The following is a 26,869-nucleotide window of genomic DNA, read 5'->3' on the forward strand; positions in this document are numbered from 1 at the left end:
ATTCCAAGATATAATCAGCTGCGAGGGGCCGGCAGGAGAGACTCAGAGCCAGGATCAGAGAGTGGAGCAGGTCTCCTCCCTCGGATATACCAACGGCCGGGCCTTTCCAAGACGCCAGCCCAGGACTTGCCATTGCAGATTGCTGGGAACTCTCCGTAAGTCATTTCTTGAGATATCGTAAAGGGAAGGGGAATCTAACGGAAGCTAAATCTGCGGAGGAGTTGTAGATGCTGAGTGGCACATGCCCAGCTCCAGCCCCGGTGGGAGTTAGCGATTGTCAAATATCTCGTTGAGCGAAGCCAACTTAATGTACCTGGTTTTTCTACGTTGAGCCAAAGCTTCAGCCGGATGGCGGTCATTATTATTTTTCTGTAGTCAGGCACGTGTTCCTTTGGCGTAGTGAACAGTCACATCCAGATGGCGGCCTGACACTTTTGGAAGCTGGTCTATCTTCTGATGTGGCATAATGGGCCCCAGATGCAAAGGGTGAACCTGGATTTAGGTCTCGGGCACATCCACTGAAAAATGGATAAAGCCAGTATTTCCACAAATGTTTTGGCCTTCCACCCCACACTCCAGACACACATTTTTGCTCTTCCTGAGATCTTGGAGGGGTTGCTGCCATTCAGAGTCTGAAAGCTACAGGTGGTCTTTCCGACATATACCTTTTCTGCCTGCCTCCGTTGTATTTTATCTCATAGGGTGTTCTTTTAATTGTCATTGTTGTCATTTAATTACCTGAGTAATGGTGGCGTGGGATTTTAGAGCTGGGAATGGGGGAACTTGGAAGGCGCCCACTCCAAACCTCCTTTGTGATGGAATGATCAGACTGCGGAACTGTAGAATGGGAAGGGACCCCAAGGGTCATCTAGTCCAACCCCCTACAATGCAGCTTAAGAATCCCTGACAAATGGCCACCCAAGGGCAGCTCTGTATTCCTTAGATCAGGATTCCCCAAAGTTGGGTCTCCAGCTGTTGTTGGACTACAACTCCCATCATCCCTAGCTAGCATGATCAGTGGTCAGGGATGACGGGAACTGTAGTCCAAAAACAAAACAAAACACTGGAGACCCAAGTTTGAGGAACCCTGCCTTAGACCACGCTTCCCCAACCAGAGACTCTCCAGGGACTCTAACTCTCATCAGTCCCAGCTGAAACAGCTGCACATGGAGACTCCCTGCAAATGTTTGGTCTAGAGAGTGAGTGGTTTTACATCGAATGGGTGGAAACCTGATCTGGCGGTTGGCTGACATCAGGTGATGATCATCATGATTTCAAAGTACCACCCAGGGCTTGGAGAGGCCTTGAATGGTGCTTTGAAGCGCCATGGTTCAGCCGTCTTGAAGGCAGCGCCTGTCATCGGATGGAAGGCGCTTCAAGGCTGCATGTTGCAGGGAATGGCTTTGCAATCGAGTCTCCCAAGGTGGAATCCAGCGCACAGCCCATCCAGCCACTTCTCTCCGCACAGGTGATAACCATAGGATGTCATGTGGGGGAAGGTTTGGGGAAAACAGCTTCATGGGTCAAATTAGAACCCAACGTGGGCCAAACTGAACTATCCACAGACAAGATAGCGATTGTCAAGATAGCGATTGGGGCACCGCACAGTCTTTTCGTTGCTGGCTTCAGAAATATATTACATAGTGTTTTCCGTTAACAGTAGCAAGATGAAAGAGTTGGTGCCCAGCCACATGGGGGTGCTTATTATGGAACAGACCCCCTATTCCCCTCATATAATTGCAATTCCCAGAGCTCCCTGAGAAAAGAGACCGACAGACCCTCCAAGTGTCCCTATTTTCCAGGGACAGTCCCAGATTTACAGAACCCACCCCAGGTTTCTGATTTGATGCCGGAATGTCCCGCTTTTCCTTAAGACGTCCCCATTTTCATCAGAGAAATGTTGGAGGGGATGTTTCTGTTTTCGTGGGAGGAATGTTGGAGGGTATGGACTGAGTGCTAAACCACTCTGATAATTTCACTTCTGTGAGGGGAATAGGGGCTTCGTCAGAACTCTCAGCATCCTTGGCAAACTACAACTCCCAGAATTCTTTGGGGGAAACCCATGGCTGTTTAAAGCAATAGGATAGTGATTTAAATGCATGGTGTGCCCTGCGTAAAACAAAGGTAAAGAATGAAAGAAAAAATGGATCCGTAATTGCTTTTCAAGTTTGTTTTGATTCCTCCTTGCCCCCCGCAGCTACCAATTCATTTCAGGATCCATCACCTGTAAAACAAATGTGGGTGCAAGCATTACATTTCATTTTCCATTCATTTTTTATTTAAAAAAATGCACAGCCTTAAAATACCACCCTCTGCCTGTCTGGACAACTACGCTCCATTCAGCACCAGCAATGCGACGGTAATTCCAGACAATACCACTGGCTCATGCATTGTATTTCTGAAAGCTCTTTAACATTCCAAAGGGTTTCGGGATCCCTCCCTGGCCTTTTGCACAGGAATGAAACTGGGCTTCTCTCACCAGCTGCCCGCTTGAAGGCAAACCTCCTCTCGCCCCCACATCCCAAAATGCAACCGGCAGTTGTCACTCGCCTTTGCATTTTTGAACCAGGAATAGCAGCTCTGCATTCTTTCAAACATGATTATCTCCCCTGCCTGCCTGCCTGCCCAGCCCCCCAGACCCACCCCTGGTTTCTCTCTCAGGCCAAATGTAACAAGCACAATGACTTTTGTCTCAAACAAGGGGCCATTTGCAAGGAATGCGTGCGAGGGGGGGGGGGAGACTGCCCCTTCCGAGCTGTCAAAACTACAGGTTCAGCACCACCAGCTATTCAATGGACATTAGTATTTGCTATGGCTCGGCTCGGTGAGGGATAAGATTGCAGCCTAAATGGGCTTGTATGTGTCATGGAGGGTAGGACTCGAACCAGTGGCTTCAAGTTACAAGAAAAGAGATTCCAACTTAACATCAGGAAGAACTTTTGTGACAGTAAGAACTGTTTGTCAGCAGAACTATCTCCCTTGGGAGGTTGTAGAACCAGGCATAGGCAAATGTTTTGGGACTGCAACTCCCATCATCCCTGACCACTGGTGCTGTTAGCTAGGGATGATGGGAGCTGTAGTCCCAAAACATCTGGAGGGCCGAGTTTGCCTATGCCTGTTGTAGACTCTCCTTCCTTGGAGGTTTTTGAAGCAGAGGTTGGGCGGCCACCTGTCATGGATGCTTCAGCTGAGATTCCTGTACTGCAGGGGGGTTAGACCAGAGGACCCTTGGGGTCCCTTCCAACTCTACAATTCTGTGATTCTACTATTCAAAAGGGACCCAGGTGGCGCTGTGGTTAAACCACTGAGCCTAGGGCTTGCTGATCAGAAGGTCAGCGGTTCGAATCCCTGTGACGGGGTGAGCTCCCGTTGCTCGGTCCCAGCTCCTGCCAACCTAGCAGTTTGAAAGCACGTCAAAATGCAAGTAGATAAATAGGAACAGCTACAGCGGGAAGGTAAACGGCGTTTCCATGTGCTGCTCTGGTTTGCCAGAAGCGGCTTTGTCATGCTGGCCACATGACCTGGAAGCTGTACGTCGGCTCCCTCGGCCAATAATGTGAGATGAGCGCGCAACCCCAGAGTCGGTCACGACTGGACCTAATGGTCAGGGGTCCCTTTACCTTTACCTTTACTATTCAAAAGACCATGCGGTTGAGGTGAGGGCGGGTAGTGATTTCTAGCGGCTGTGCTAGATCTTTGAAGCTGCCCCTTCCATTTCCAACCGCCTTCAAACTTCATTGCCTGCCTGGACCAGAAAAAGCCTTACACACACAGAGAGAGAGAGAGAGCACTGCCAGGCCCTGGGATGGTGTTGCTCCATCAGGAATGCAGACAGGATCAGGGACCTGGCAGCAGGACAATGGCCTGCCAGCACAGAGATGGAAAGGGGGCAGGGCCAAGGCAGGGGGCTGAGCGTACGCCCATTGCCTGAATGGGGTTTGCATATAGAGCCGGACCCATCATCATCCAGTTAAAAGGACGCATTGGCTTCTCCCTACCCCCCACCCTCCAGCTATTATTGCTGCTTATCCATCTATGAGAATCCCACGAGGCCGGGGGCACGAGCGGCGCCGGCGCTTAGCAAGCCTTTTGTAAAGGCTCTTGCAGCGGAGCAAAGGGAGAGGGATTAGGGGAGAGGCCACACGAGTGAATTCCTTAACTTCCAACCACAGATACGCGCGGGCCGTTGGAAGGCAGGGCTGGGGGTGGTTGACGTCCTTGGTCCAGGCCAAGATGCCTCTCCGTAGAAGCTCTGGCAGGGCAAAGACAGATGGAGTGGAACTGGCAGGAAAAGAGGGTGGGTCATTCTAGCAGCCGGAACTGAATTTTGGCAAATTTATTCAGTCTTAGAAAATAGGTTTTGGGGTGTGAGGAATTCAAATCTGCTTTTATTTTGTGATTGGGCAACACTGGAAATCCCCTTGGAATGACACTGCATCAAAATGTCATGACTTCATGGAGGTGGGGAGGAAAATGTGGGTCTCAAACCCACAACCCTGACAATAAGGGTCTCATGCTCTACCCACCCAGCTATCCAAGCTGATATGGCAGTGAGGATGTGTGGTGTTTTTTTTTTTCATTCTTCTTCTTTGTAAAAAAAGGAACTTACAAGGAACTACCCCTGTTTCCGAAGGAATCAAAACTTTGAGAGAATGTCACCCCGCCCCATTTTATTTAAACCCCCCTCACCGACTTTCAAAGCTTAAAGTTCTTCCAGTTCAGCACTAAATCCCCTTGCTTCCTCCCCTTGGCTTTTCCCTTACAAAGACGGTTTAGGATTCCTAAGATTCCATGACGTCCAGTGAAGAGTGTCACACACAAATCACATCAATGAGGGCTTTGGGTATATTGCAGGCGAACATTTCTAAACACGGCATGACTGCATGGTGGGTTTAAGTGCACAAGCAGGGGCGGACTTTGGTAATCTTTCGTAATACGGCGCCCTGTGCAAGGCCATAATTTTGCGCCCCAAAATTGATATTCTCAGTTATGGGATTTCTAAATTTGCACCCCCCTCAGCTCAGCACCCGGCGCGGGGGAGCTGCTCGTACCACCCTAAATCTAGCAATGGCAAGAGAAACTAGTCTTAAAATCGACTCTTAACAGGGTTGTTGGTCTGTACAGGCCCTTCTCAGTAGAGATGGTGGCAATGTGACCCACAAGAAAGAAAGAAAGAAAGAAAGAAAGAAAGAAAGAAAGAAAGAAAGAAAGAAAGAAAGAAAGAAAGAGAAAGAAAGAAAGAAGTCTGTTTTTTCTACTATGTACCTGCTTTGCCTCACTCACCGTACTCAATTCTAGTACTGTGAAGGATGGAAAGCGGTGGGGGGGGGGGGGGAGAGGCTTAGCCTTAGGTACAAGGTGAGGGTACGAGCAAGCAGCAAAGCACTTGCAAATTAAGGAGTAGTATCCTAAATGATGTTTGAGATCCCCCCCCAACTCAATAATTCTATGGTTCTATGACTTTGGCGGACTGGAAATGGTCAGTAGGCAGCAAGGGGGGAAAGGAAGCAGGAAGGGGAAAATACTTAGTGGCATGATCCAAAGGGGGATGGCGTAAAAACTGGGAATCCCAATATAATCCCAAACCTGAAGTATGCCAGAATACAACGTACCTATTCTAGAAATCCTTTTCATACTCCTCCGTTAGGAGAAAAGCAGGTTTTTGCTCCAGGGCTTTGCAGCAAACATCTCTCTCCTCTTCCTCATAATCATTCAGTCATATGGGGCATCCCTAAGGCTTGTCAGCATTTTTGCAGATACTGGGATAAAATTTAGGTTGGTGCAATTGATGTGTCCTGTCACCTACTTTAGAAGAGAAACCAAATAGTTGCAGTTAGGAAAGTGACAGGGAAAGGCATTCAAATCCGTGCGACGTCTGAAGGATTAAGGGGAAGTTGTCTAAATAACCTGCAACCCAATCAGGGCGAATGCTGAATAAAGACCCAACGAAATCTAAACTCCGCAGGAGTTTTGTGCAAGCAAATTAGGAGGAACTCTCAGCCAATAGGTGTTCTGGGGAACCGGAACCAGGCTCAACCCAAAGTGATCTGGTGAATTGAATTTCAAGGAAACGTCTATAAATCCAGTGATGTTTGCCAGGGTGGGTTTTTTTATACATCCGTAGGGCATCGCTATATCTTGTCCACTGTTAAATTCAGGCCCTGGGTTTGCAAATTCCTCCTTAGGCGAAACATCTGAGAAATATCGAGGGAAGAGCCAAAAGGGTCTCAGCAAGGGTAGGGAAACTCCTCGTTGTGGGGTGGCATGCTGTTAAGACAGCAATGCTGATGAAAACAATCAAGGCTTGGTGCGATCAGTGCATGGATGAATTGCTGCCCAAGGAAGAAAGGCGGACTGCGATGAAACACAAGACACGGCTCACACCAGGCTAGGCTGGGTGCTGTGCCTGTCCGCTGCTGCAGAAAGAGAAATTCTGCTGGCATTTGGGGCAGCTTATGCCGCGACACACAATAGGGTTTTTTGCTTAGCAGGCCTCTTTGTCCGGGGCAGATGGATTCAGCAGCAAAGCTGACGACACGCTCTTGGCCACCTCTGGCAGAGAGGCTGGGCGCTGAGCTTGCAGCTTTGCCTTTTTTTTTTAATAGGCAGTTTCGTCTGTCGGCAAGCCGGGGGTGGATGGTGGCACTCAGCCGGTCTGGAGAAAGAAGCCATCGATGCTAACAGGTGGGTGGCACCGCTGGATGGCACGCTTGCCGTGGTTATAACGTAGCAGCAAAACGGGGCAGGGCAGGAAGGGGGAAAGAGGAGAAGGAGTTGTCTATTTGACTATATATTCTGGATCTTGGAGCAAATCTGGGCATTGCATGAGCATTTTTAGTAATGACAGCTACAGTGGAGAGAAAAACGAGTCGTGTAAAACAGCCTCTGCTGACCTCATGGCCTCCAGATCTTTTGGTCTACTGCTGATGGGAGTTGTAGTCCACAACATCTGGAAGTCAGCCAGTTCAGCAGAGATTAATGTACCGGATGCCACAGGTTGAGCTTTGTTGACTACGCAAGTGTTTGAGCTATTTGTAGCAAGGAAGGAAAAAGGCAAGCAAGCCAAAGTAGCCGATCCCACCCGCAGAGAGGTTGCCAGCTTTCAACTGTTGGGTGTGAGGCTCTGCTCATAGCGTACATCTTAACATTTAGACATTAACCATGTTGCTCGGCACCAATGGGAAGCTTTCCTCCAGATGCAATAGCAGTTACGGTGTGTGTGTGTGTGTGTGTGTGTGTGTGTGTGTGTGTGTGTGAGAGAGAGAGAGAGAGAGAGAGAGAGAGAGAGAGAGAGAGAGAGAGAGGTGGAGGCAAAGAGTTAAAGCCCTCCCCCAACCATGATCCCAGTTTGGATCAGTGCCCCTCCCATATGGCTACTGTTTACAAAATACCAGGCAGCCACTTGCATGACTATCGCCAAGTCATGTCATGGGCGTAGCCAGGATTTATTGGGGGAGGCAGGTTTTATGTTGGGGGGCAGAACCAAGTTATCTGCAACACAACTGGTCAGTAAGGTATTTTTTATTCATTTACTTAGTTTGGGGGAGGGGCAGCTGCCCCCCTGCCCCCTGGCAACGCCTACGGATGTCGTGAGTTGGGAGGGTGGGCATGGCTTGAGAGAAATTGCCTCACAGGCCAAATTGGAAACACTACTGGGTCAAATTAGCTTTGCTTTGCTTTCTCACAGAGGAAATCGTGTCCTCCCTCAAAGAGGGCATGTGTTGCGGTGAGACCTGGCAACCAAACCCTTGTGTTGTGGGTGGGTACGATTGGTCAGCCACAACACCCTATTGGTAGGTCCCTTGATGCTGGGTTCAATCTGACCAATGGGGACGCTAGCCAAAATGGATCAAGGGACCTATATATGCCAATGCACATGACCCTGAGCTTTCTCTCTTGGTCAGTGCATCGGAACACCCGCCCACCTCTCCCTATATTTAGGGCTTGCATGCTTGACCTTGCTATGCCGCCGTGTGTTGTCTGTTGTTGGGATCACTTCTTTTGGAGCCGCAATCTTGTGCAGCATTCCAAAATGTGCACTTTTGGGTCAGAGCACGCCCCCCATGTGTGTCTTTTGGGCTCTGTGATCTCATGCAGGTCACATGACTTGCAGGAAGCACAGACAGGAAGTTCCACATCGCCGTTTGGGGACTCTGCATGTTGATGGGTATGGGGACCTTGCCTTGTCTGGGACAGAGCTTGATTCTGCTACAACTTCCCATTATCTCTCCCAAGAAATACATTTCTCCACTTAGAACTCAGGGCTGGGGAAATTTCAGGGACGCACCCAGAACATCTGGAACAATGCTTGATTCTGAGTCTGGATTGACTACTAATTTGGATGCCACATATCACTGAGGATCATTAATTAAGTTGCCAAGCCACAGCAGAAATTGGTTGCTTGCTACTAATATTGTGTCCACATCTGGACACTGAAGTTTAAGGACAGACCACATGATAAACACGAGACTGCAGTGTGATGCAGCAGCAAAAATGCCAAATGCAATTCTAGGCTGCCTCAACAGAAGCATAGCATCCAATGGTATTGTTGCGTGCTGCTTTGGTCAGACTTTGGCTGGGATACTGTACATACTTCTGGGCACTGCCGTTTTGAAAGGATATCCTTGAATCAAAGACCTGTAAAGCAGGAAGGGACTACAAGGATCATCTAGTCCAGCCCTCTGCAATGCAGGAATCTTTCAGCCAACGTGGGGCATTGAACCCGTGACCCTGATAGGAGGGCGGCACAGACCAAGAGGGGAGATTGAAGCAGTTGGACATCTTTAGCATGGAGAAGAGACAAAATGCCGTTTGAAAGAATACATCCAAAACGAATGCAAATTTTCAAGGTGTTTTTTAAAAGACTGGATGAGAAGGTGCTTGTGAGTGAACACATGTAAATCTGACGCAGGGTGGAAATAGGCTGATCTGCCCTACATAAGCATGACCTTGGGATGTGAAGTGGGGGTTATAAAAATATACCCCTCAAAGAAGCATGTTTCTCAGTTAAAGATGAGAACCCTGTATTGTGGGCATCTGCACAGCGAGAGTCAAATGCCTAGACTGACTGGGGCCGCCATGCCTGGCTGGCCTGTTGCATCAGTTGTGTGCATGATAGATGCGTCATGTACTGCAATAATAAGTGCAAGGCATCCCTGTGGTTCAGCATGGCATTTTCAGCTGTTTGAGATGTTTAAATGTCAAGGCCCGCCATAAATTGGTCTCTGGAGCAGCCTCTCACCCAACACTGGGGGAAGGGCACCAGCCTTGCATGAAGAAAGCCGCGAGTTCAATCCCCAGCATCTCCAGGTAGGGCTGGGAGAGATCCTGCCTGAAACCCTGGCAAGCCACTGCCAGTCAGTGAAGACAATATTAAGTAAGATGGACCAATGATCTGTCTCTTTTTAAGGCAGATCCCTATGTTCCTGGTGCAAGAGGGGACATAGGTGTATTCTTCACAACTTCTCTTCAAAACACACAGAAATGGGCACTGGGCATGTGCTGCCCCCCCCTTTCCAAGTATTTTAAAAGTGGTGAAGAATACACAATTCCTGACCAGTCCTGCATGTGTATAGTCTGCCCTATTCAAATATCCACTTTAATTGAATTTGGAGCTTGAGTTGGCTTCTCTTCCTCTTCCCTCCGCCTCCTCTTTTCCTTTTGTGTTGTGGTGTTTTGCCATCTACCCTGCACGGAGCTGCAATCCCAGCACCTTCAACAAACCACAGTTACCAGGATTCTTTGGGGGAAGCCACGTGCATTAAATGTGCTTTAAATGTATGGGGCGAATGTCACCAAGGCACGTGACTCAGGCTGCTGTCTGTAACTCGTTTTCTCGGAAATGTTGCTTTATAAGAGCTGATAATAAGCCAACAGTGGGCTGAGAAGCATCAAGCGCAATAAAGGGGAGGGGAGTTGAGGGTTGCAGTAGATTAACCTACACAGAAAACCTTCCACTTTTAAACTGCATCTCAGCTTGGCAACCCCAGAGGACGTGGAGTTAGATGCATCAAAATGGCGCACGGTTGCACTCCTAAAAATGGGTTTTAAGTGACTTGTTCTAAAGCAGATCCTAAGAAGCCTTTAAAAAAAAGTGACAATGATAGTATCAGGCAATATACCTGAGATATTATGAGTATCAAAGTTGATCTCAGAAAAGGTGTTTTGAAAAGAAAACTGCCCTTTAGTCTTACTGTTGCAGATCTGCAACAAATAAACAAATAAATGTTGTGGTTATTTGTGAAAGGTATCACAGTGCTCCCTCCCCTCCATTTCTGTTTTCTTTGGGGATTTGGGACTGGGTTTAGTAGTCCCTAGGGACCCAGGTGGCGCTGTGGTTAAACCACTGAGCCTAGGGCTTGCTGATCAGAAGGTCGGCGGTTCGAATCCCTGCAACGGGGTGAGCTCCCGTTGCAGTTCGAAAGCACGTCAAAATGCAAGTAGATAAATAGGAACCGCTACAGCGGGAAGGTAAACGGCGTTTCCATGTGCTGCTCTGGTTTGCCAGGAGCGGCTTTGTCATGCTGGCCACATGACCTGGAAGCTATACGCCGGCTCCCTGCTAGGTTGGCAGGAGCTGGGACCAAGCAACGGGAGCTCACCCCGTCACAGGGATTCGAACCACCGACCTTCTGGTCAGCAAGCCCTAGGCTCAGTGGTTTAACCACAGCGCCACCTGGGTCCTTTACCTTAGTAGTCCCTAATTGCTGGAAGCCTCTCTCCCGTCTTTGGAATGCCATATCCATCAGACTTGGGGAGATGTTCAGAGAGCCTGCTTGAAGCAAGTTTGAATTTAGGCAGGAAGCAATGGAGCTGTGAGGGGTCCAAAATAGGAGATCAACAGTGAAATCTTATAGCTGTCTAGTAAAAAAAAAAGCCCTGTTGAGTTAAGGAAGACTTCTTTGCAAGGGCTCGCCCTCACTGTTCCTTTGCTTCCGGGGTTAACAACCGCAGGGCTTGTTTTTAGTACCGTGTAGGCCAGATTTAGCTGTGTGGCCATCAGTTACTAACCAGGATCATACATTATCTGGACCCTGAAGTAGTAAGCTTTCTAGCAGGAGGGTAAGGCTTCATTCCACAAGGGGGCAAATGCTGGGATAGCTCAGTTGGTAAAACACGAGACTCTTAATCTCACAGCCGCTGGTTCGAGCCCCTCGTTAGGCAAAAGATTCCTGCATTGCTGGGGGTTGGACTAGATGACCCTCGGGATCCCACCCAACGCTACAATTCTGTGATTCTGTGAAGTAGTATTTCTACTGATGCTGGAACCCTGGCACATATCTTAGCATATCTGTCTTTGTCCCTGTTCCAGATGAGAGGACCCTGGGAGTTTTAAACCGCTCAGGCCACAAAAGCCACATACTTCGCCAAGGACACAGGACGGCCTCGTTCCCCTCTGTGAAGGAGCGGTCAGCTCTTTATCTGTCTCAGGCAGCAGCTGCCGCTGCGGATCTCCCCGGTGGTCTGACAGAACCAGTAAGTTTCTCAGCCTTGACATTCCTCTCATTTTTCTGAGCTAAAAGAAGTATTTGAGCGATGCCTTCCTCCACAAATGGCCATACTGGAGCAGGGGAGAATTGGGGCAGGGAGGGGGCGAATGCTATTATGGGAGTGTGTTTTTGTGGTCATCTCCCTCTCTCCAAGTAGCTAATATACAATGTCTAGATCTGAAAAGGCTGCAGGGCAATTTAAAAAGTCCAAATAGTTGCAAACACTGTGCTCAAATTGCCACCAGCTTGTTTCAGGGCATATCCATGCGATAGCTTAGTTGGTTAGAGCGTGGCACTGATAATGCTAAGGTTGCAGGTTCAATCCCTGTATGGGATTGAATATTCCTGCATTTCAGGGGGTTGGACTAGATGACCCTCAGGGTCCCTTCCAGCTCTACAATTCTATGATAACTAACATGAATTAGGAATGGTGGAGAAATCCAATCTGGGTCATATTTCAGCATTAACCATCCTAATTTGCTCTTTCGACACAATATGTTGACTGAAGCACAGCTCTCCTTCGAAATTTGTACTTCTAATTTTGCAACGCAGGTCTCCAACCAAATCATGTGTGCAAAATTAATATATTAGGGGGGTGGCTCTGTAGAAATAGATATGTTAGTGAAAACGACAAAAGCAAAAAATATGCATTTTATTAAGGAAAATTTGCTTGCAAGCCTATAATACAAAAAGGTATATATTGGGAGAAATTTGCACTAAAATGCTGGTGGTTTTTTAATGACTTAAAAAAAAATGCCTACTGATTGCAGGCATATTGAGTACCGAACTTACTGGTGGAGAAAATGAGGGGACAGAAATTGAAAATGAGCAGCCAGCCCAACATGAATCCAGTGCTCAGATGCAAAATACATCAGGGCTCTTGCACATTTAACAGTCATATAGAAGAGGACTCTCCTAGCGGTGCAGCAATAAAACCGCTAGCACATTTGCAAAGCTAAGCAGGATTCAGTGTGGTTTCAAATTGGATGGGGAACCGCGTGTTGAGATTCATGCATTGCATGGGATTGGTCTAGATGACCTTCACGGTCCTCTTCCAACTCTACAATGCTATGGAAATACAATGCCAACCAGGTGCTCCACAGGGATGATGATGATGGCGGCAACGACAATGATGATGATGATGATGACGACGATTATAATAATATTTACTTATACCCCGCCCATCTGACTGGGCCTCCCCAGCCACTCTGGGCGGCTCCCAACAGAATATTAAAAACATGATAAAATATCAAACATTAAAAACTTCTCTAAACAGGATTGCCTTCAGATGTCTTCTAAAAGTCAGATAGTTGTTTATTTCCTTGACATCTGAAGGGAGGGAATGCAATGAGGGAACCGCCAGAAGACCCTCGGAGCTGGACCTCAGTGTCCGGGCAGAACGATGGGGGTGGAGATGCTTCCTTCAGGTATACTGGACCGAGGCCGTTTAGGGCTTTAAAGGTCAGCACCAACACTTTGAATTGTGACCGGAAACGTACTGGGAGCCAAGGCAGGTCTTTCAGGGAAACCCTCCAGGAAGACCTGAGCACATCAGTATTCTGACCACCTGCGGTTCTGAGCAACTGGTGCCCAGAGGCGAACTTTCCCTGACACTGGAAGCAGTTGTATAACCATCATGGCTAGTAGAGATCAATTGCCTTACCTTCCGGTTTTTGTAAAAGCCATCAAAGTGGATGATCAGCACTGCATAGTGTCTAAATTTTAACAGCTGGAATTCCCTCTTCTACACAGCTGTCAAAAGTGCAGGACTCCTGCTCTCTTTTTCATGCCCACCCTGCCAAAGAACCTGGGGGATAACAGTTGGTGAGAGTGCAGAGGATTCTCTTTTGGGAACCCCAGTCTCCCTGATCCCATCCTATGCTGCTGCCACAGTGAACTACAACTCCCAGAATTCCATGGCCAATGGCAGAGGCGGGTTTGGGGCAGCACATTCGGTTCCTCTGCCGGGCCCAAGGGGACATCTTCTCGTCTTAATCTGGGGAACCAAGTTCGTGCCTCCGCTCCTCCACATGCAGCTGCTGGGTGACCTTGGGCTAGTCACACTTCTTTAAAGTCTCTCAGCCCCACTCACCTCACAGAGTTCTTGTTGTGGGGGAGGAAGGGAAAGGAGAATGTTAGCAGCTTTGAGACTCCTTTGGTAGTGATAAAGCGGGATATCAAATCCAAACTACTACTCCTCTCCTCCTCCTCCTCCTCCTCCTCCTCCTCCTCCTCCTCCTCCTTCTTCCCAAAGCCTAGTTAGCTCTTGCCCAGCTTTGGGAAGGAGCGAGGAGGGCTCTAGGACCCTGCCAGAGCCACATGCCTCCTTCCCAAAGCCTGCACCTCCCTTACCTGGCTTTGGGCAGGTGGCCTTGGGCTGGGGGGTTGTGTGTCAAATTTTGGCCCCGCACAGGATGGCAGATTACCAAGGCCCACCCCTGGCTCGTCAAACCAGTCCATGCATGTAGAGCAGGACAAATACGCCTCCGCTATGGTGAAACTGAAATATCAGAATATTAAGATAAAATAGCTTTAGAGAAATGTGCCTATACACTGACATTGAATTTGGCATTTCCATATTTGTAGCTTACAGGCCTATCAATATGTATTTAGTGATGTGTGTGTGTGTGTATGTATGTATGTATGTATGTATGTATGTATGTATGTATGTATATATATAAATATAAATATAAATCTACTTTCTGTGTTTCATTCAGAATTTCATACACAAGATCCCTTTTTAATTCTCCGCATAACCAGAAAGCAAATAAGGTAGGAAATGCTACAAACATAGGTGTGGTTGCCTAATCCAGTATCCGCAGGTGGTTGCGCGGTTTATGCTAACAATGAATGCAGGCTTTGTGTCTCACGCTGAGCTTCAACATCACCTTGTGTTTTAAACCTCACTAATGTGGAATTTGCGGAAAGCACTAAACGGCAATTGAAACTGGAGTGATTTGCAGTTTGGTTTGCAATGTACTGGTTTTTGTTGTTGTTGTGTTGCTGTTGTTTACTAATACGCTGTCCAGACTTTTGTTTGCTGGAAATGCTTGTGCATCCAACTGAGGGACTCATACTGTACAAAAAGGGGGGTGGGACTCACCTGTTTTAATTCTGAGCTACCCATTGCATTCTCTGCGATGTCGGATTCCTCTCAACGGCATCCTCTGTGCATCAGGTTCAAACACGGAAGGGGCAATATACCAAAATTCGCACTTTCCAAATTGGAATACAGTTCTCCCTTGGGAGGGATCTCCTCTAAATTTTGCAATGCAGTTCCCCAACCAATGAATGCATACGAAGCATGTATATTAGCAAAAGCTGCATGCATTTTTACAAAATGTACAAAAGTGCATTGAATTGAGGGGAACTGCTTGCCAAATTTAATTAACCGTGTGCCAAGGAAAAGTGTCTATTGGGAGCAATGTGCATGGAAAGGCGCATGAATTCTCATGCAAACATTATTTATTTATCGCATCGCTATGCTGCCTTTTCCTCCAGGGAGCTCAAGGTGGGGTACGTGGTTCTCCCTCTCCTCATTTAATCACAACAACAACAACTCTGTGAGGTGGTGAGGGGCAGTGACTTCATGGCCACGTTGGGATTTGAACCCTGGTCTCCTAGGTCCCCATCCCAAACTGCAGCATACTGGTGCAAAAATCCACAAATGTCTGTGAAAATGGGGCAAACCGAATTCAAGACTGGGGAAATGTGTTATTCTCTAACCGCGTGGTGTTCTCGGGTGCAATGGTACCCTCAAGGTCTTCCTTTGCTACCCATGAAGCCTCTGAACCACCACTCATTTCCCCCTGGGTCATGAGGTGGCGAGGTTCTCTTTTCCTGTCACAAAAAGTACCGTACATAGAGTTGAAGAAGGAAGTTGGAAGATTGACACTCCTTCCTACTTCCTCTTTCAGCTCTATGCACTTTCCAAGGCTCAGATTCATTTACAAGATTCAGCCTTTACTCGGATCTCTTGGAAAAGCACAGCACATATACGTCCCTTTCTCTCTTTCTGCCTCTTTGGCAGGGTATTGCAGATACTAATATTGTGTAGCTTCAAGCGGTTGGGTGCATAAAAACGGACATATTGGAAATAGAACATTACCAAGGCCCATAAGTTTAATTTAAAACTTTACTTGCAGAAATTTATTCAAAGCATAACAAAAAACATCAGATGATACATCCAAACAGTTCCGTAAGACATATTTCAGTCCAAAGCATAGGCTCAGCATCTTACAAAATATGAAATAATTCCAGAGGTCTGTCTCTTCCCACAGCCTGCAATCCTGCCTGAGGCTGTGTGCTCCTGGAAAGCTTCATTTACATCCTCACTCTCACAGAGCCCGGGAACAAAAAGCTCCAGCTCACAGAGCCTGGGAACAAAAAGCTCCAAGATGGCAAATTTGCAGTTCAATGTTTCTCATATGATCTAAGGTTAAACACTCATATGTTAGCTAGCAGAAAACATCAATAGTTAATTCTCAACTCAGTTAAAGCTTAGAGTCTCTTAGAATACTGCAGTGGAATTTTCCAATGTTGAACCTTTCAGCAATATGCAGGCATTCCCATATCAGTGTGAATTAAACAATTATGCTTAACACAGGGGGGCTGATCTTGGAAAGGGAGGAGAGAAGTGACCAGAGGTCATGGCACCTGCACTCACTCAAAAATCCAAATGCACCCATGGGCTTGAAAAGGTTGGCAACCCCTCTTCTAACTAAATAGAAACATAGGACTTAAAGACTGAAGAAACAAAGCACCTGGGAAGTGTTTGTGTTGTAGCTTCTCACTGAAGTTACGGGTGTCTTTAGCACCACTAACCGGAACTAGTTGTGGTGGTTGTGCGAGTTTGCAGTGGTGTGACGCTTGTTGTGCTTTGGAGGTACGGAATGAACACACAGCTAGGCATATTAACCAGAGCTGCTGCATGGATTTGACCTTCCTCACTAACAAACTGGTGTACTGACGAAGGGATTATGCTGACTTAAAAATGAATAAATTGTTTCCTTAAAGATGGCAGAAGCTCAGAACGAAAAGTCTTCTAAGGCAAACATCAAGTTGGATGAAGGTTTGCTCCCACCTCCTCCGCCCCACGATTCTGCCTCAGCCGCAGCTCCCGCTCCTGCGAATCAGGATACGAACCCTCTGCCTCCACCTCCTCCCAAGGAGTCCTTCTCCAGGTTCTACCAGCAGCGTCAGGTGAATGAGCTGAAGAGACTTTACCGCCATATGCACCCAGAGCTGAGGAAAAACCTGGAAGTGGCTGTGTCAGAGGACCTGGCGGAGATGCTGAGTACCGACGACCCCGGCGCGCAGGCCGTGGTGAATCTAGATGCGGTGCTTCCAGGAGAGGTACAATCCATGCGCTGGATCTTTGAGAACTGGACGCTGGACTCCATTGGAGAACGTCAAGCCGCCAAGAAGCTGACTGACGAGGAAGGCATCCCGAGCGGAGATGTGAAGAACAGGTCCATGAGGTTTGAAAGCCAGCCGTTCAATGGACACAACTTGGTCCCTTTGGCCCAGGCATCTGAGAAGGAACAAGCCAGAGGGGATGTGCACACGGCTCGGTGGTTGTTTGAAACCCAGCCGCTAGACTCCTTGAACAAAATGTATTTGGATGAGGCCGACTTGCAAGAGGCAGTTCTCAAAGAGCCTGTGCAGAGCGGGGATGTGAAGGGGGCTGCCCGGCTTTTTGAAACCCATTCCTTAGACGCATTGGGCCGCTGCAGTTCAGTGGAGGAGCAGAATATCTTGCAGCTGAAGTCGGAGATTCAAGAGCTCAAAGGCGATGTCCAGAAAACCGTCAAGCTCTTCCAAACCGAGCCCCTCTGCGCCATTAGGGACAAAACGGGAAACATGCACGAGATCAAATCTGTCTGCAGAGAGGAAATACAGAGCAATGCTGTGAAGACAGCCCGCTGGCTCTTTGAGACACAGCCTCTGGACACGATCAACAAGGACACCTCCAAAGTACAAGTCATCCGAGGGATATCGCTGGAGGAGGTGGCCCAGGGGAATGTCAGCGGAGCAAAATGGATGTTCGAGACACAGCCCCTAGATGCCATAAGGGAATTTACCGTGGAAGAAGCAGAGTTCAAGGCTTCTCCAGACCTTATCCAAGGGGCCGATGTTAGTAAGCAGTGCCTCCTTTTTGAGACTCAGCCTCTCGATGCCCTGAAAGGAGAAGCGTCGGACAGCATCCCAGCCAAGGAAGAAGTTATCAAAGGCGACGTGAAGTCAACCCTTTGGCTGTTCGAAACCCAGCCAATGGAGAGGCTGAAGGACAACTTCGAAGTGGGTCATTTGAAGAAAGTAGAGCTTTCAGACGAGGAGAAAGGAGCGGTGAGGCAAACAAAGCACGTCTTCGAGACCTGTCCTTTGAGCAGCATCTCCAAATCTCCACCTGAAGACTCCTCGGCCACCAGCGTACAAGAGGTGGAGAAAGGTGACGTGAAGGCCTTCAAGAGCCTCTTTGAGACCCTCCCTTTGGATAGCATTAGGCAAGCGAGCACCGAGGAGGCTATCAAGGAAGGAGAGGAAATAGTTCCAGGGAATGTCAAAGCCAATCAGCTGCTGTTTGAGACGACACCTCTGTACGCCATCAAGGACAGCTTTGGGAACTTCCACAAAGTCACCTCTGTGAGCAGAGAAGAGGAAGTCGTAGGCGGAGATGTCAAGAACTACAAGTGGATGTTTGAGACCAAGCCCTTGGACCAGTTTGACGACAGCACCCAAAAAGTGGACCTTATCAAGGGGATCACTAAGCAGGAGGTGGTTGCCGGGAACGTGGAGACAGCCAAGTGGCTCTTTGAGACGCAGACCATCGACGTCATCCACAGTCAGGTGAACCAGGCAGAGCAGAAGGTCTCTGAGAAAGGAGGCTCTTCCCAAGGGGGTGACGTGAAGACCTGTAGGTGGTTGTTTGAGACACGCCCAATGGACACCCTGTATGAGAAAGAGGAGAAGAAGAAGCAGGGTGGAGAAGAGCCTGTGCCACGAGCAGATGTCAAATCGTGCACATGGATGTTTGAAACACAGCCCTTGGATTCCCTGAAAGGCCAAGAGGAACAATATCTGCAGGTCAGCAAGACCTATCGCCAGGACGAATCGCAAGGGGCGGATGCAGAAACGGCCAAGCACCTGTTTGAGACGGAACCCTTAATCAATAATGTCACTAGTGACGCAGATTCAAAGAAAGTAATCCGGTACTCCAGCCGTGTGGAGATCCAGTCCGGAGAAGTGTCCAGGGTGAAGGAGTTTTTTGAAGCGAAGCCCTTAGATTCAGCTGGTAAGCCCAGCCCATCCACGAAGGCCGTCGATATCCCAGCAGACGGGAATATTGAGGCAGGGGCAGTGCACAAATTTACCTGGCTCTTTGAAAACTGCCCCATGGATACCTTGAAAAGCAGCACGGAGGGCATTCAAGAGGTGCCCCCCGAAAAGGACATCCGAGGTGGAGATGTCGGAGGCAAGAGATTCGTCTTCGAAACCTACTCCCTAGATCAGATCCACGACAAAGAGAACGAGGTGCAAATCAAGAAAATCCAGGAAGAGACCATGAACAAAGACAGCGTCAAGTCCTGCACGATGCTGTTTGAAACACAGCCTCTTTACGCCATCCAGGACAGAGACGGGGGATACCATGAAGTCACATCTGTAAAGAAGGAAGAAATCATGAAAGGTGATGTGAAAGGCGCCCGGTGGCAGTTTGAGACCAAACCCTTGGACCAGATCAAGAAAGACGAAGAGGTGTTTGTGATCAGGGCTGTCACCCAAGAGGACGTCAAGAAGGGAGATGTCCAAACAGCCAGGTGGAGGTTTGAAACAGAGCCTCTGGATTCCATCGCTGATGAAAAGAGGCCTGTCTTGAAAACGGTTGACGACGTGCCAAAGGGAGATGTCCAGTCCAGCAAGCAACTCTTTGAATCAGAGCAAGTGGGTCAAAAGAAGTACGTGAGGATGGTCAGTGTCAGTGACGTCCACCAAGGAGATGTGAGGACATCCACCTGGCTTTTCGAAAACCAGCCTATTGACTCCCTCAGAGGAGAATCCGAAAGCACCTCCAGCCTGAACACGGTACAGAGGGAGGACATTGCCAAAGGGGACGTGAAACGCTGCACGTGGCTGTTTGAGACTCAGCCCATGGACAGCCTCAAAGACACAGAGGCTTCTGCGAGCGCTGAGCCCCAAGAGCTGGTCCCTCAGGCCGACGTGAAGAGCACCACGTGGTTGTTTGAAAGCACTCCTCTGGACAAGCTCAGCGCTTCTCAACACTGCACAGAAACAGAAGTTAGGGAGAGAACCATAAAGGACACTTTGGAAGTTCTCTTCTCCTACCAAGTGATCCAACACGACGGTATCCTTATCGAAGCCAACGACATTGAGAGCGTCAAGATGGCCAAGTATCAACTCGGCAGCCAAGGAGCCCCCGAAATCCAAAAGGAAGAGGTCGTGGGAGGCAACCTGCAAAGGATCTTGATGCGGCTGCTTCAGAGGCCCAACGTGGAGAGCCAGGGGGTTTTGGTGCAGGAAAAAGAGAGCGGGGATATCAAAATCAGTGCAGTGCAGCTATTGGAGTCTGGCCTGGCTGAAAAGAGCCAAGAGGAGTTGAGCAGCAATGCGGCAAAGGCTCTCCAAGACGTTTTTAGCCAAGACACCTCAAGCAAGAAAGGGATCGTCATGCAGGAGACACAAATGGGGTCGGCAAACTTGACCGTCTACTCTCTCCTTCATCGCATTGCTCAACAGCAGCAGTTTGTCAAGGGGGATGTCAAGTCGACGATTGGGAATCTGCTGGCTTCTGCCCAGGAGCAGAGGGCAACGGCGACCGTCCAACGAGAGGACAACGAGAGAGGCAATGTCCAGCTGTTCACCAGCTGCATCGAAAAGGGAGACCTGGATTACTTAAAAAACCTCCAAAGGGATTCCGAGATAGAGGGCCTGGTTTCCTCGCAAGCAAAAGAGGAGCCCCTGAAAACGGTGGAAGAGGCCAGAGTATCTCCTGCCCAGCTGCAGGAGGAAAAAACTGTGGCAGCAGCAGCAGCAGACATTGTGCTGGGGAATAGCAGTGGGGCTAAGCGAGTGGTCTTATGTGAGAGCAAAGAAGGTACATTAGAAAGGAAAGCGATGCATGCAAGTGACCCAGGTTCTTCTGCGCACTGGCTTGCGCAAACCCCACCCCCTGCAATAGTCAAAGAAGGTCTTGTTTCTGGGGATGTTAATTTGCCCATGCAGTCAGTGCAAAAGGCACAGAATGGTAGCCACAGGGTAGCCAGAGAAGAACAAAATATCTTGGGCAACAGGAAAGAGGGCACAGCCGTCACCCCCACCAAAGTGGAAGGTCAGAAGGATAATACAGCTGGGGTGACCCACTGTTCCATGGTAGGGGAAGCCAGCCAGATGGCGGCACAGCCCAAAACGCAAGTTCTGGGGAGTGACCTTCAAGCAGCGATGCAAAGCCTACGGCTAGCCACAGCAGAGGCCCAAAGCCTCCAGCACCAAGTCCAGAGCAAGCTGCAAAAGACGACCGAAGAGATTCAGCTGAGCCCCGCACAGCCCCAGGCGGCCGTGCAATCCGTTGTGGCAAAGATAGAGGGCTGCGTGGCCACCAAGCAGCAGCAGCAGCAGCAGCAAGCAAGCAACGTCACCATCCTCAGAGTGCAGGAGGCCTCCAGGTCCCATGCAAGTGTGTCTCAGAAGACCATGGTGTCCCACGCAAAGGTCAGTGCTTCCGAGGAAGTCCAGGGAGGTGCCCTGCCCGTTGCAGCCTGCCCGGACGGCCGAGCTGCGCCTAGTGCAGATCTTAGTATTAAGGACGGCCTGTATACTGCCACGCCAGTGAAGTCCTATGTAAACCCATTTGTCGAGTCTGATTACAAAGAGCACTCTTCCGTTCCAGAAGAACGAGAGCAAGAGGCGATAATCAGAGGTGATGTAAAGACAGCTATCCGTGCCCTCCAGAGTGCCGCCACAGAACAGAGGCAAGTAGACAAAGAGGACGTTGTCCGCGGCAACTTAAAAGCCGCGCTTGAGTCCCTGGAGAAGTCTAACGTTAATGTCTCCAAAGGAGATTTTAAAGCAGCTATGATATACAGGAATGCAGGGCTGTCCCATTCCAGTTGTAAAAAGAAACACGAGTCTCAGTCTGTTAGTAGTCAGGCAGCTTCAGCCTCGCAAGCTCTTAATGACTTTCCTCCTCCTCCTCCTCCTCCTCCAGCTTCAGCTTCAGTGATGGTCGAATGCAGCTTGCCACCCCCAACCAAACAGAGAGAAGCAGAGGCTGTAGAGCATTGCCTACCCACACCGCCCCATGTTCCTCAGACTCTCCCTCCTCCACCTGCCAAGCCCAGCAACCAGAGTCCTTTAGAGAAGCCGCAACTTCCCCCCAAGCCAGACGTTCTCGCCCCACCAAGGAAGAAGCCTGCCCCACCTCCGAAACCAGACTTCCTTTTGAAGGAAGCACCGCCCCACCCTCCCCGCTGCAAGAAAGGGCAGTCGGGGAAAGCGGTGCCTCCCCTTCCCCCACCCAAACCTCCTGCCACAGCTGAGCAGAACAAACCTATGGCTTCCCCCACAAAGCAAGCCAGGGCACCTGGGGAGGCTGACGAATGGAAGAAATCTGCATGCGGAGAGGATTCGACAGGTTGCCCCGTGCCGACTGTCACCGCGGACGTCGCTTTTGAGAAGAGGGCCACGAAAAGCGCCGTCAAGACCCCCTTGCAAGTAGCAGAAGAAAAATATAAGGCAAAGAAGGGAGAGCAGAGCAAAGTGGAAGCGTCTTCATCAGGGGAGATTAAAAATGGGTCAGTTGCCTGCGAAGGAGGGAACTGCCAGCCTACTACCCAAATCCAAGGATCCCTGGAGTTGTGCCAACAAGAAAAGATGTGTTTGCTGCCTGGCAAGCGAGATTTTCTCTCGCCTCTTGGATGCCAAGTGGGTCTTCCTGACTTGGAAGGTCAGAGGAAGCCGTATCTCTCTGCATCGTGCGAGGCCAATATTCTGAGAAAAGGAACCGTCACAACCCATGTCTCCTCATCGAAGATAGAAAAGGCAGCCGTCATTGGAGCCTCTGCTACAAAGAGAACAAGTCCAAGGGCACAAGAAGAGACACCAGAAACTTCTGGTTCAATGTCTTCACAATCCAAGCAGTTCTTTAAAGGTCACCAGTCTGTGAGCAGCAGCGGGTTAGGAGAACCGGAAGTGAGGACCGAACAAGAGACGGGAAAGGAAAAACCCGTCGTGGTCATGCGGGAGAAAGCGTGCAGGGAAACCGAAGACGAACGTCGCAAGAGGCTGTCTGTTCACAAGGAGGAGATCATGAAAGGGAACGTCAAGGAAGCCATGGAGATATTTGAGAACCTGCGGAGGCAAGAGGAGCTACAGGAAATCCTAACCCGAGTGAAGGAGTTTGAGGAGGAAACCTCCAAGGTGGATGTGAAAGCCTTGAGAAGCTTCTTCGAGGACGTCCCTGAGTGGGTGGTGTATCACAAAGCTCACCTGGCAAAACAGCCCAAGGTGGAGAAGGCTGAGCAGATGAAGGAAGCACGTGAAGATGCCGACAGTGTTTCGTCGGTGGAGTTAGCCTTTGAAGATCTGGAGAGAGCCAGTGCTGAGATCATTCATCTAAAGGAGCAGACACTGAGCAGGCTGCTAGACATTGAAGAGACCATCAGGAAAGCCCTGTATTCTATTTCCAGCCTGAAATCCGAATCAGACATAGCTGGGCTCTCAGGACTTCTCAAGGAGTCTCTTGGGAGTACCCAGAGCCTTGCGGCCGGCAACAACATCCGCAAGATCAGCATCGTCTCCAGCAAAGCCAAACAAGAGAGAGGGGTGCGGAACTCATCCTGGGAAGAGGAAAGGAGGCACGAGGTGCCCAAAGTGGAGCTAAGGGTCCCCTGCATTGTTCAGCCTCGAGCAACTTCTCCTTCCTCCCCTTCCTACATCTCCATTCAGTCGGCTGCACGGAAGACTGCAGAATCCCCCAAAATGGTGCGTTCCTCTTCCTCCAACTACTTGGACAGGGCAGCAGAAAGGGACACGTTCGCTCAGGATATTTTTAGCTCCTTGCCACGTCACTCCGTGAGGTCTGACGGCCGCAACTTGACTTTCAGCGAAGGGGAGCAGGAGCCCATCAAGATGAAAAAAGGAGGGAGCTTAATTAAGCAGCAATATCTCCGTAGTCCCGACCATCTCCAACATCACCTTAGCAGCAATGGTGATCAGGAACGGGAGGCATCCCAAAGCTTGAACCAAGGAGGAGTAGCTCCCCTGAGCTCTTTAAGCCCATCAAATCCAAGAAGGCAAAAGAGCATACTAGAACTTCAGACAAGTCCCGATGGATCCAAGCTGTATGGGGCTACTCGAACCGTAACGGAACAGTATGAGGAGGTGGACCAGTTTGGAAACAAAATAATCACTTCCTCCACCACCGTCACCAAACAGTCAGAGACTCAGACCTCCTCCACATGCGACATGGTCTCCTGCCCTACCAGATATGAAGTGACGGCCTCTCCAGTCCTTCGTAGGTACCTGAACAGCCCAGCAGAAGACTTCCACTCAAATGGAGGCAACCAGGAAACAGGGGTGGTCTATGTCACTTTCAGCAACTCCAAGCCTGCCAAAAAATGAATCGGTGGGGTGTTCTACAAGCTGGCTAACCTCACCCCAGGGCTAAAGGTTAAGCAAGCTGGTTTTAATAGGACCCAAACGTCTTTAATCCAGCGCGTTCAAGATAAAGGAACTGTAAATTACGGAAATTGCATGACAGGAGAAGCTCTTCAGCTTCGCAAAACTTTTGCGGAACAGTCTTAGGGTTTGTGTAAGGCTGTGACTGATGAATTCCAAACCGGTTCTTGAAGCCCACCAGCTTCTTGCCATCACAATACAGACCTGGATTTCAAGCTGCAGGGAAGAGATTGGGGCAACTGCTCTTAAGAGTGTGTTTAAGACTTCTTCTAAGGCTCTCCCTGCTGTCCTAGGCCAACAGTCCCACATTCTTTCCCCCAAAATAGACAATCAGATGTTCAAAGCAGAGGTCAAAGAGGCAGACACTGGACGCAACTAAAGAACCAGGGAGCCAATATTTTGGGGGGAGTGATCACCAGTGTTGAAGCAACGATTCTTCAACATCAACTTATTTGGACTGGTCATGTTATGCAGATGCCCGATGATCGTCTTCCAAAGCAGCTACTCTATTCCGAACTTAAAAATAGAAGGCGTAATGCTGGTGGTCAATAAAAGAGGTTTAAAGACTGTCTCAAGGCAAATCTCTAAAAATGTAGTGTAAACACCAGCAATTGGGAAACACTGGCTTGCGAGCGCTCCAATGGAAGAATAGCCTTTACCAAAGGTGTCATGGGCTTTGAAGACACTCGAACTCAGGACACAAGGGAGAAACGTGCTAAGAGGAAGGCACGCTTGGCAAATCCACACCATGATCAACTCCCGCCCGGAAACCAATGTCCCTACTGTGGAATGACGTGTGGATCCAGAATTGGCTTCCACAGTCACTTACGGACTCACTGTTAAGACCGTGTTTATGGAAGACAATCTTACTCGGCTACGAGTGATCGCCAAGAAGATACTCAATCTGCAGTGCCCTTTGCCCACCTCTTATTTCGATTGACAGAAGCTCCACAGACAGACCCATGACTTCTCTATAGCTAGAAATTGAAATAGTTTTTATCACAGCTGTCAATAGCTTCAGCTTTATTACATTTCCAACAGGATATTGAGAGCTATCCATATGTAGCAAGAGATACATATCAGGATGAAACCCATACAGTATTTAAGAATTCCTATCATTGTCTTTCCCTCTTAATGAGAAAATGGGGGAGGGATTCTAAAAAATACCAGGGTGGTTTTTTTTTTTTGCATATGGATGGTTATTGCTTTCCTCTTTTTTTAAAAAAAAAATTAGAACTGTAATTTATTATTCATTGTTAACATGTCTTTTATTCTTAGACTCCTCGCTTTCTTACCTGTTCAGTATTTAAATCAATTGTGAAACCATGTAAGAGCAATTTTATTACAATGTTTTGTATATTCTCAAGTGAAGATTTTAGGTATTTTGTGGTTGTTGTTGTTGTTGTTTTTTAAAATTTGCATTCTGAAGGTAAAATTGACTTCTGAAAAATAACTTGAGTCAATTTGTTTGTCTGCGTGGGTGTGCTTAGCCAAAAGTGTTAATTCCTTTGAAATCACCCATCAGATCATTTCTCTTCATGAACTAGTTAAATCTGTCTTTTAAACAGATGGGTTTTTAATTACCTTGAAACAACAATGAAAATTCCTGAACACTTTTACAATGTGGCATGATGGGGGCCAAAGACCTGTTTGCTATTTTATTTAAAGTGATCAGTTCCGCACCAGTCAGACATTCTTCATTTCTCTTCCAACAACAGCAGTCTGGTGTACAGAAATTAAGATAGTAAAGAAAATCACATTTACTAGCTGAGAGATTGGGGGGGGGGACTTCCACATTCTTAATTCCTGTTCAAGGTTGCCTACATTTCTTTATGTCAAACTGCTATTAAAGGAAAGAGGATTAGGGCCAGTATCTTTTTATGTATTAATCAAATTTATAGACCTCTGCATGGCAAAAAGCCTTCAAAATGGTATACAGGGTGAAAACAGAATAAAACAGAAACACAAGCTCTAAGGACATCAAAATCAATTCAATGAACTTAAATATATATATATAAACCATCCATACAAACCCTATAAAGGAGATTCATTATAAAGGAGATTCTGACCAAACACCAGGAATAACTTTCTGACAGCAAGAGCTGTTCGACAGTGGAACGGTCTCCCTCGGGAGGTTGTGGACTTTCCTTCCTTGGAGGGTTTTAAGCAGAGGTTGGATGGCCATCTCTCATGGACGCTGTAGCTGAGATTCCTGCATTGCAGGGGGTTGGACTAGAGGACCTTTGGGGTCCCTTGCAACTCTTAAGATTCTATTTATTTTATGCCTTTCAGCTCCCTGTCCTGCAGCTACATATAATATTCATTCCTTAAAACCCAACCAGTCTGTCTTCTATAAACCTGCATTATTCCAATATTCAAATCCCAATATTACCTACCATTTCATCTTCTATTTCACTCAAAAGTCCATAAGAAATTTCCAATCCTTAACAAATGTCAGTAATGCTTCTCTCTCTCTCTCTCTCTCTCTCTCTCTCTCTCTCTCTCTCTCTCTCTCTCTCTCTCTCTCTCTCTCTCTCTCTCTCTCTCTCAGCATGTTAACTTTGCCATCTCAGCCAGATCCAATAATTTTATCAGTCATTCTTCTATAGGAGGGGTCAGCAACCTTTTTCAGCCGTGGGCCGGTCCACCGTCCCTCAGACCATGTGGTGGGTCTGACTAAAGCAAAA

The 26,869-nt window shown here is 48.4% G+C and overlaps 1 protein-coding gene across 1 annotated transcript; it reads left to right on the top strand.

Annotated features, from left to right (window-relative positions):
• On the top strand, positions 1–26,637 carry XIRP1 (xin actin binding repeat containing 1). Its single transcript, XM_035129405.2, has 4 exons — positions 1–155; positions 11,312–11,475; positions 14,207–14,261; positions 16,506–26,637. The coding sequence occupies exon 4, from the start codon at positions 16,506–16,508 to the stop codon at positions 24,123–24,125; it is 7,620 nt and encodes a 2,539-aa protein (XP_034985296.2). The 5' UTR covers positions 1–155; positions 11,312–11,475; positions 14,207–14,261; the 3' UTR covers positions 24,126–26,637.
• The last annotated feature ends 232 nt before the right edge of the window (positions 26,638–26,869 follow it).

Source organism: Zootoca vivipara, chromosome 12 (assembly GCF_963506605.1).
Source record: "Zootoca vivipara chromosome 12, rZooViv1.1, whole genome shotgun sequence".
Classification (NCBI taxonomy): Eukaryota; Metazoa; Chordata; class Lepidosauria; order Squamata; family Lacertidae; genus Zootoca; species Zootoca vivipara.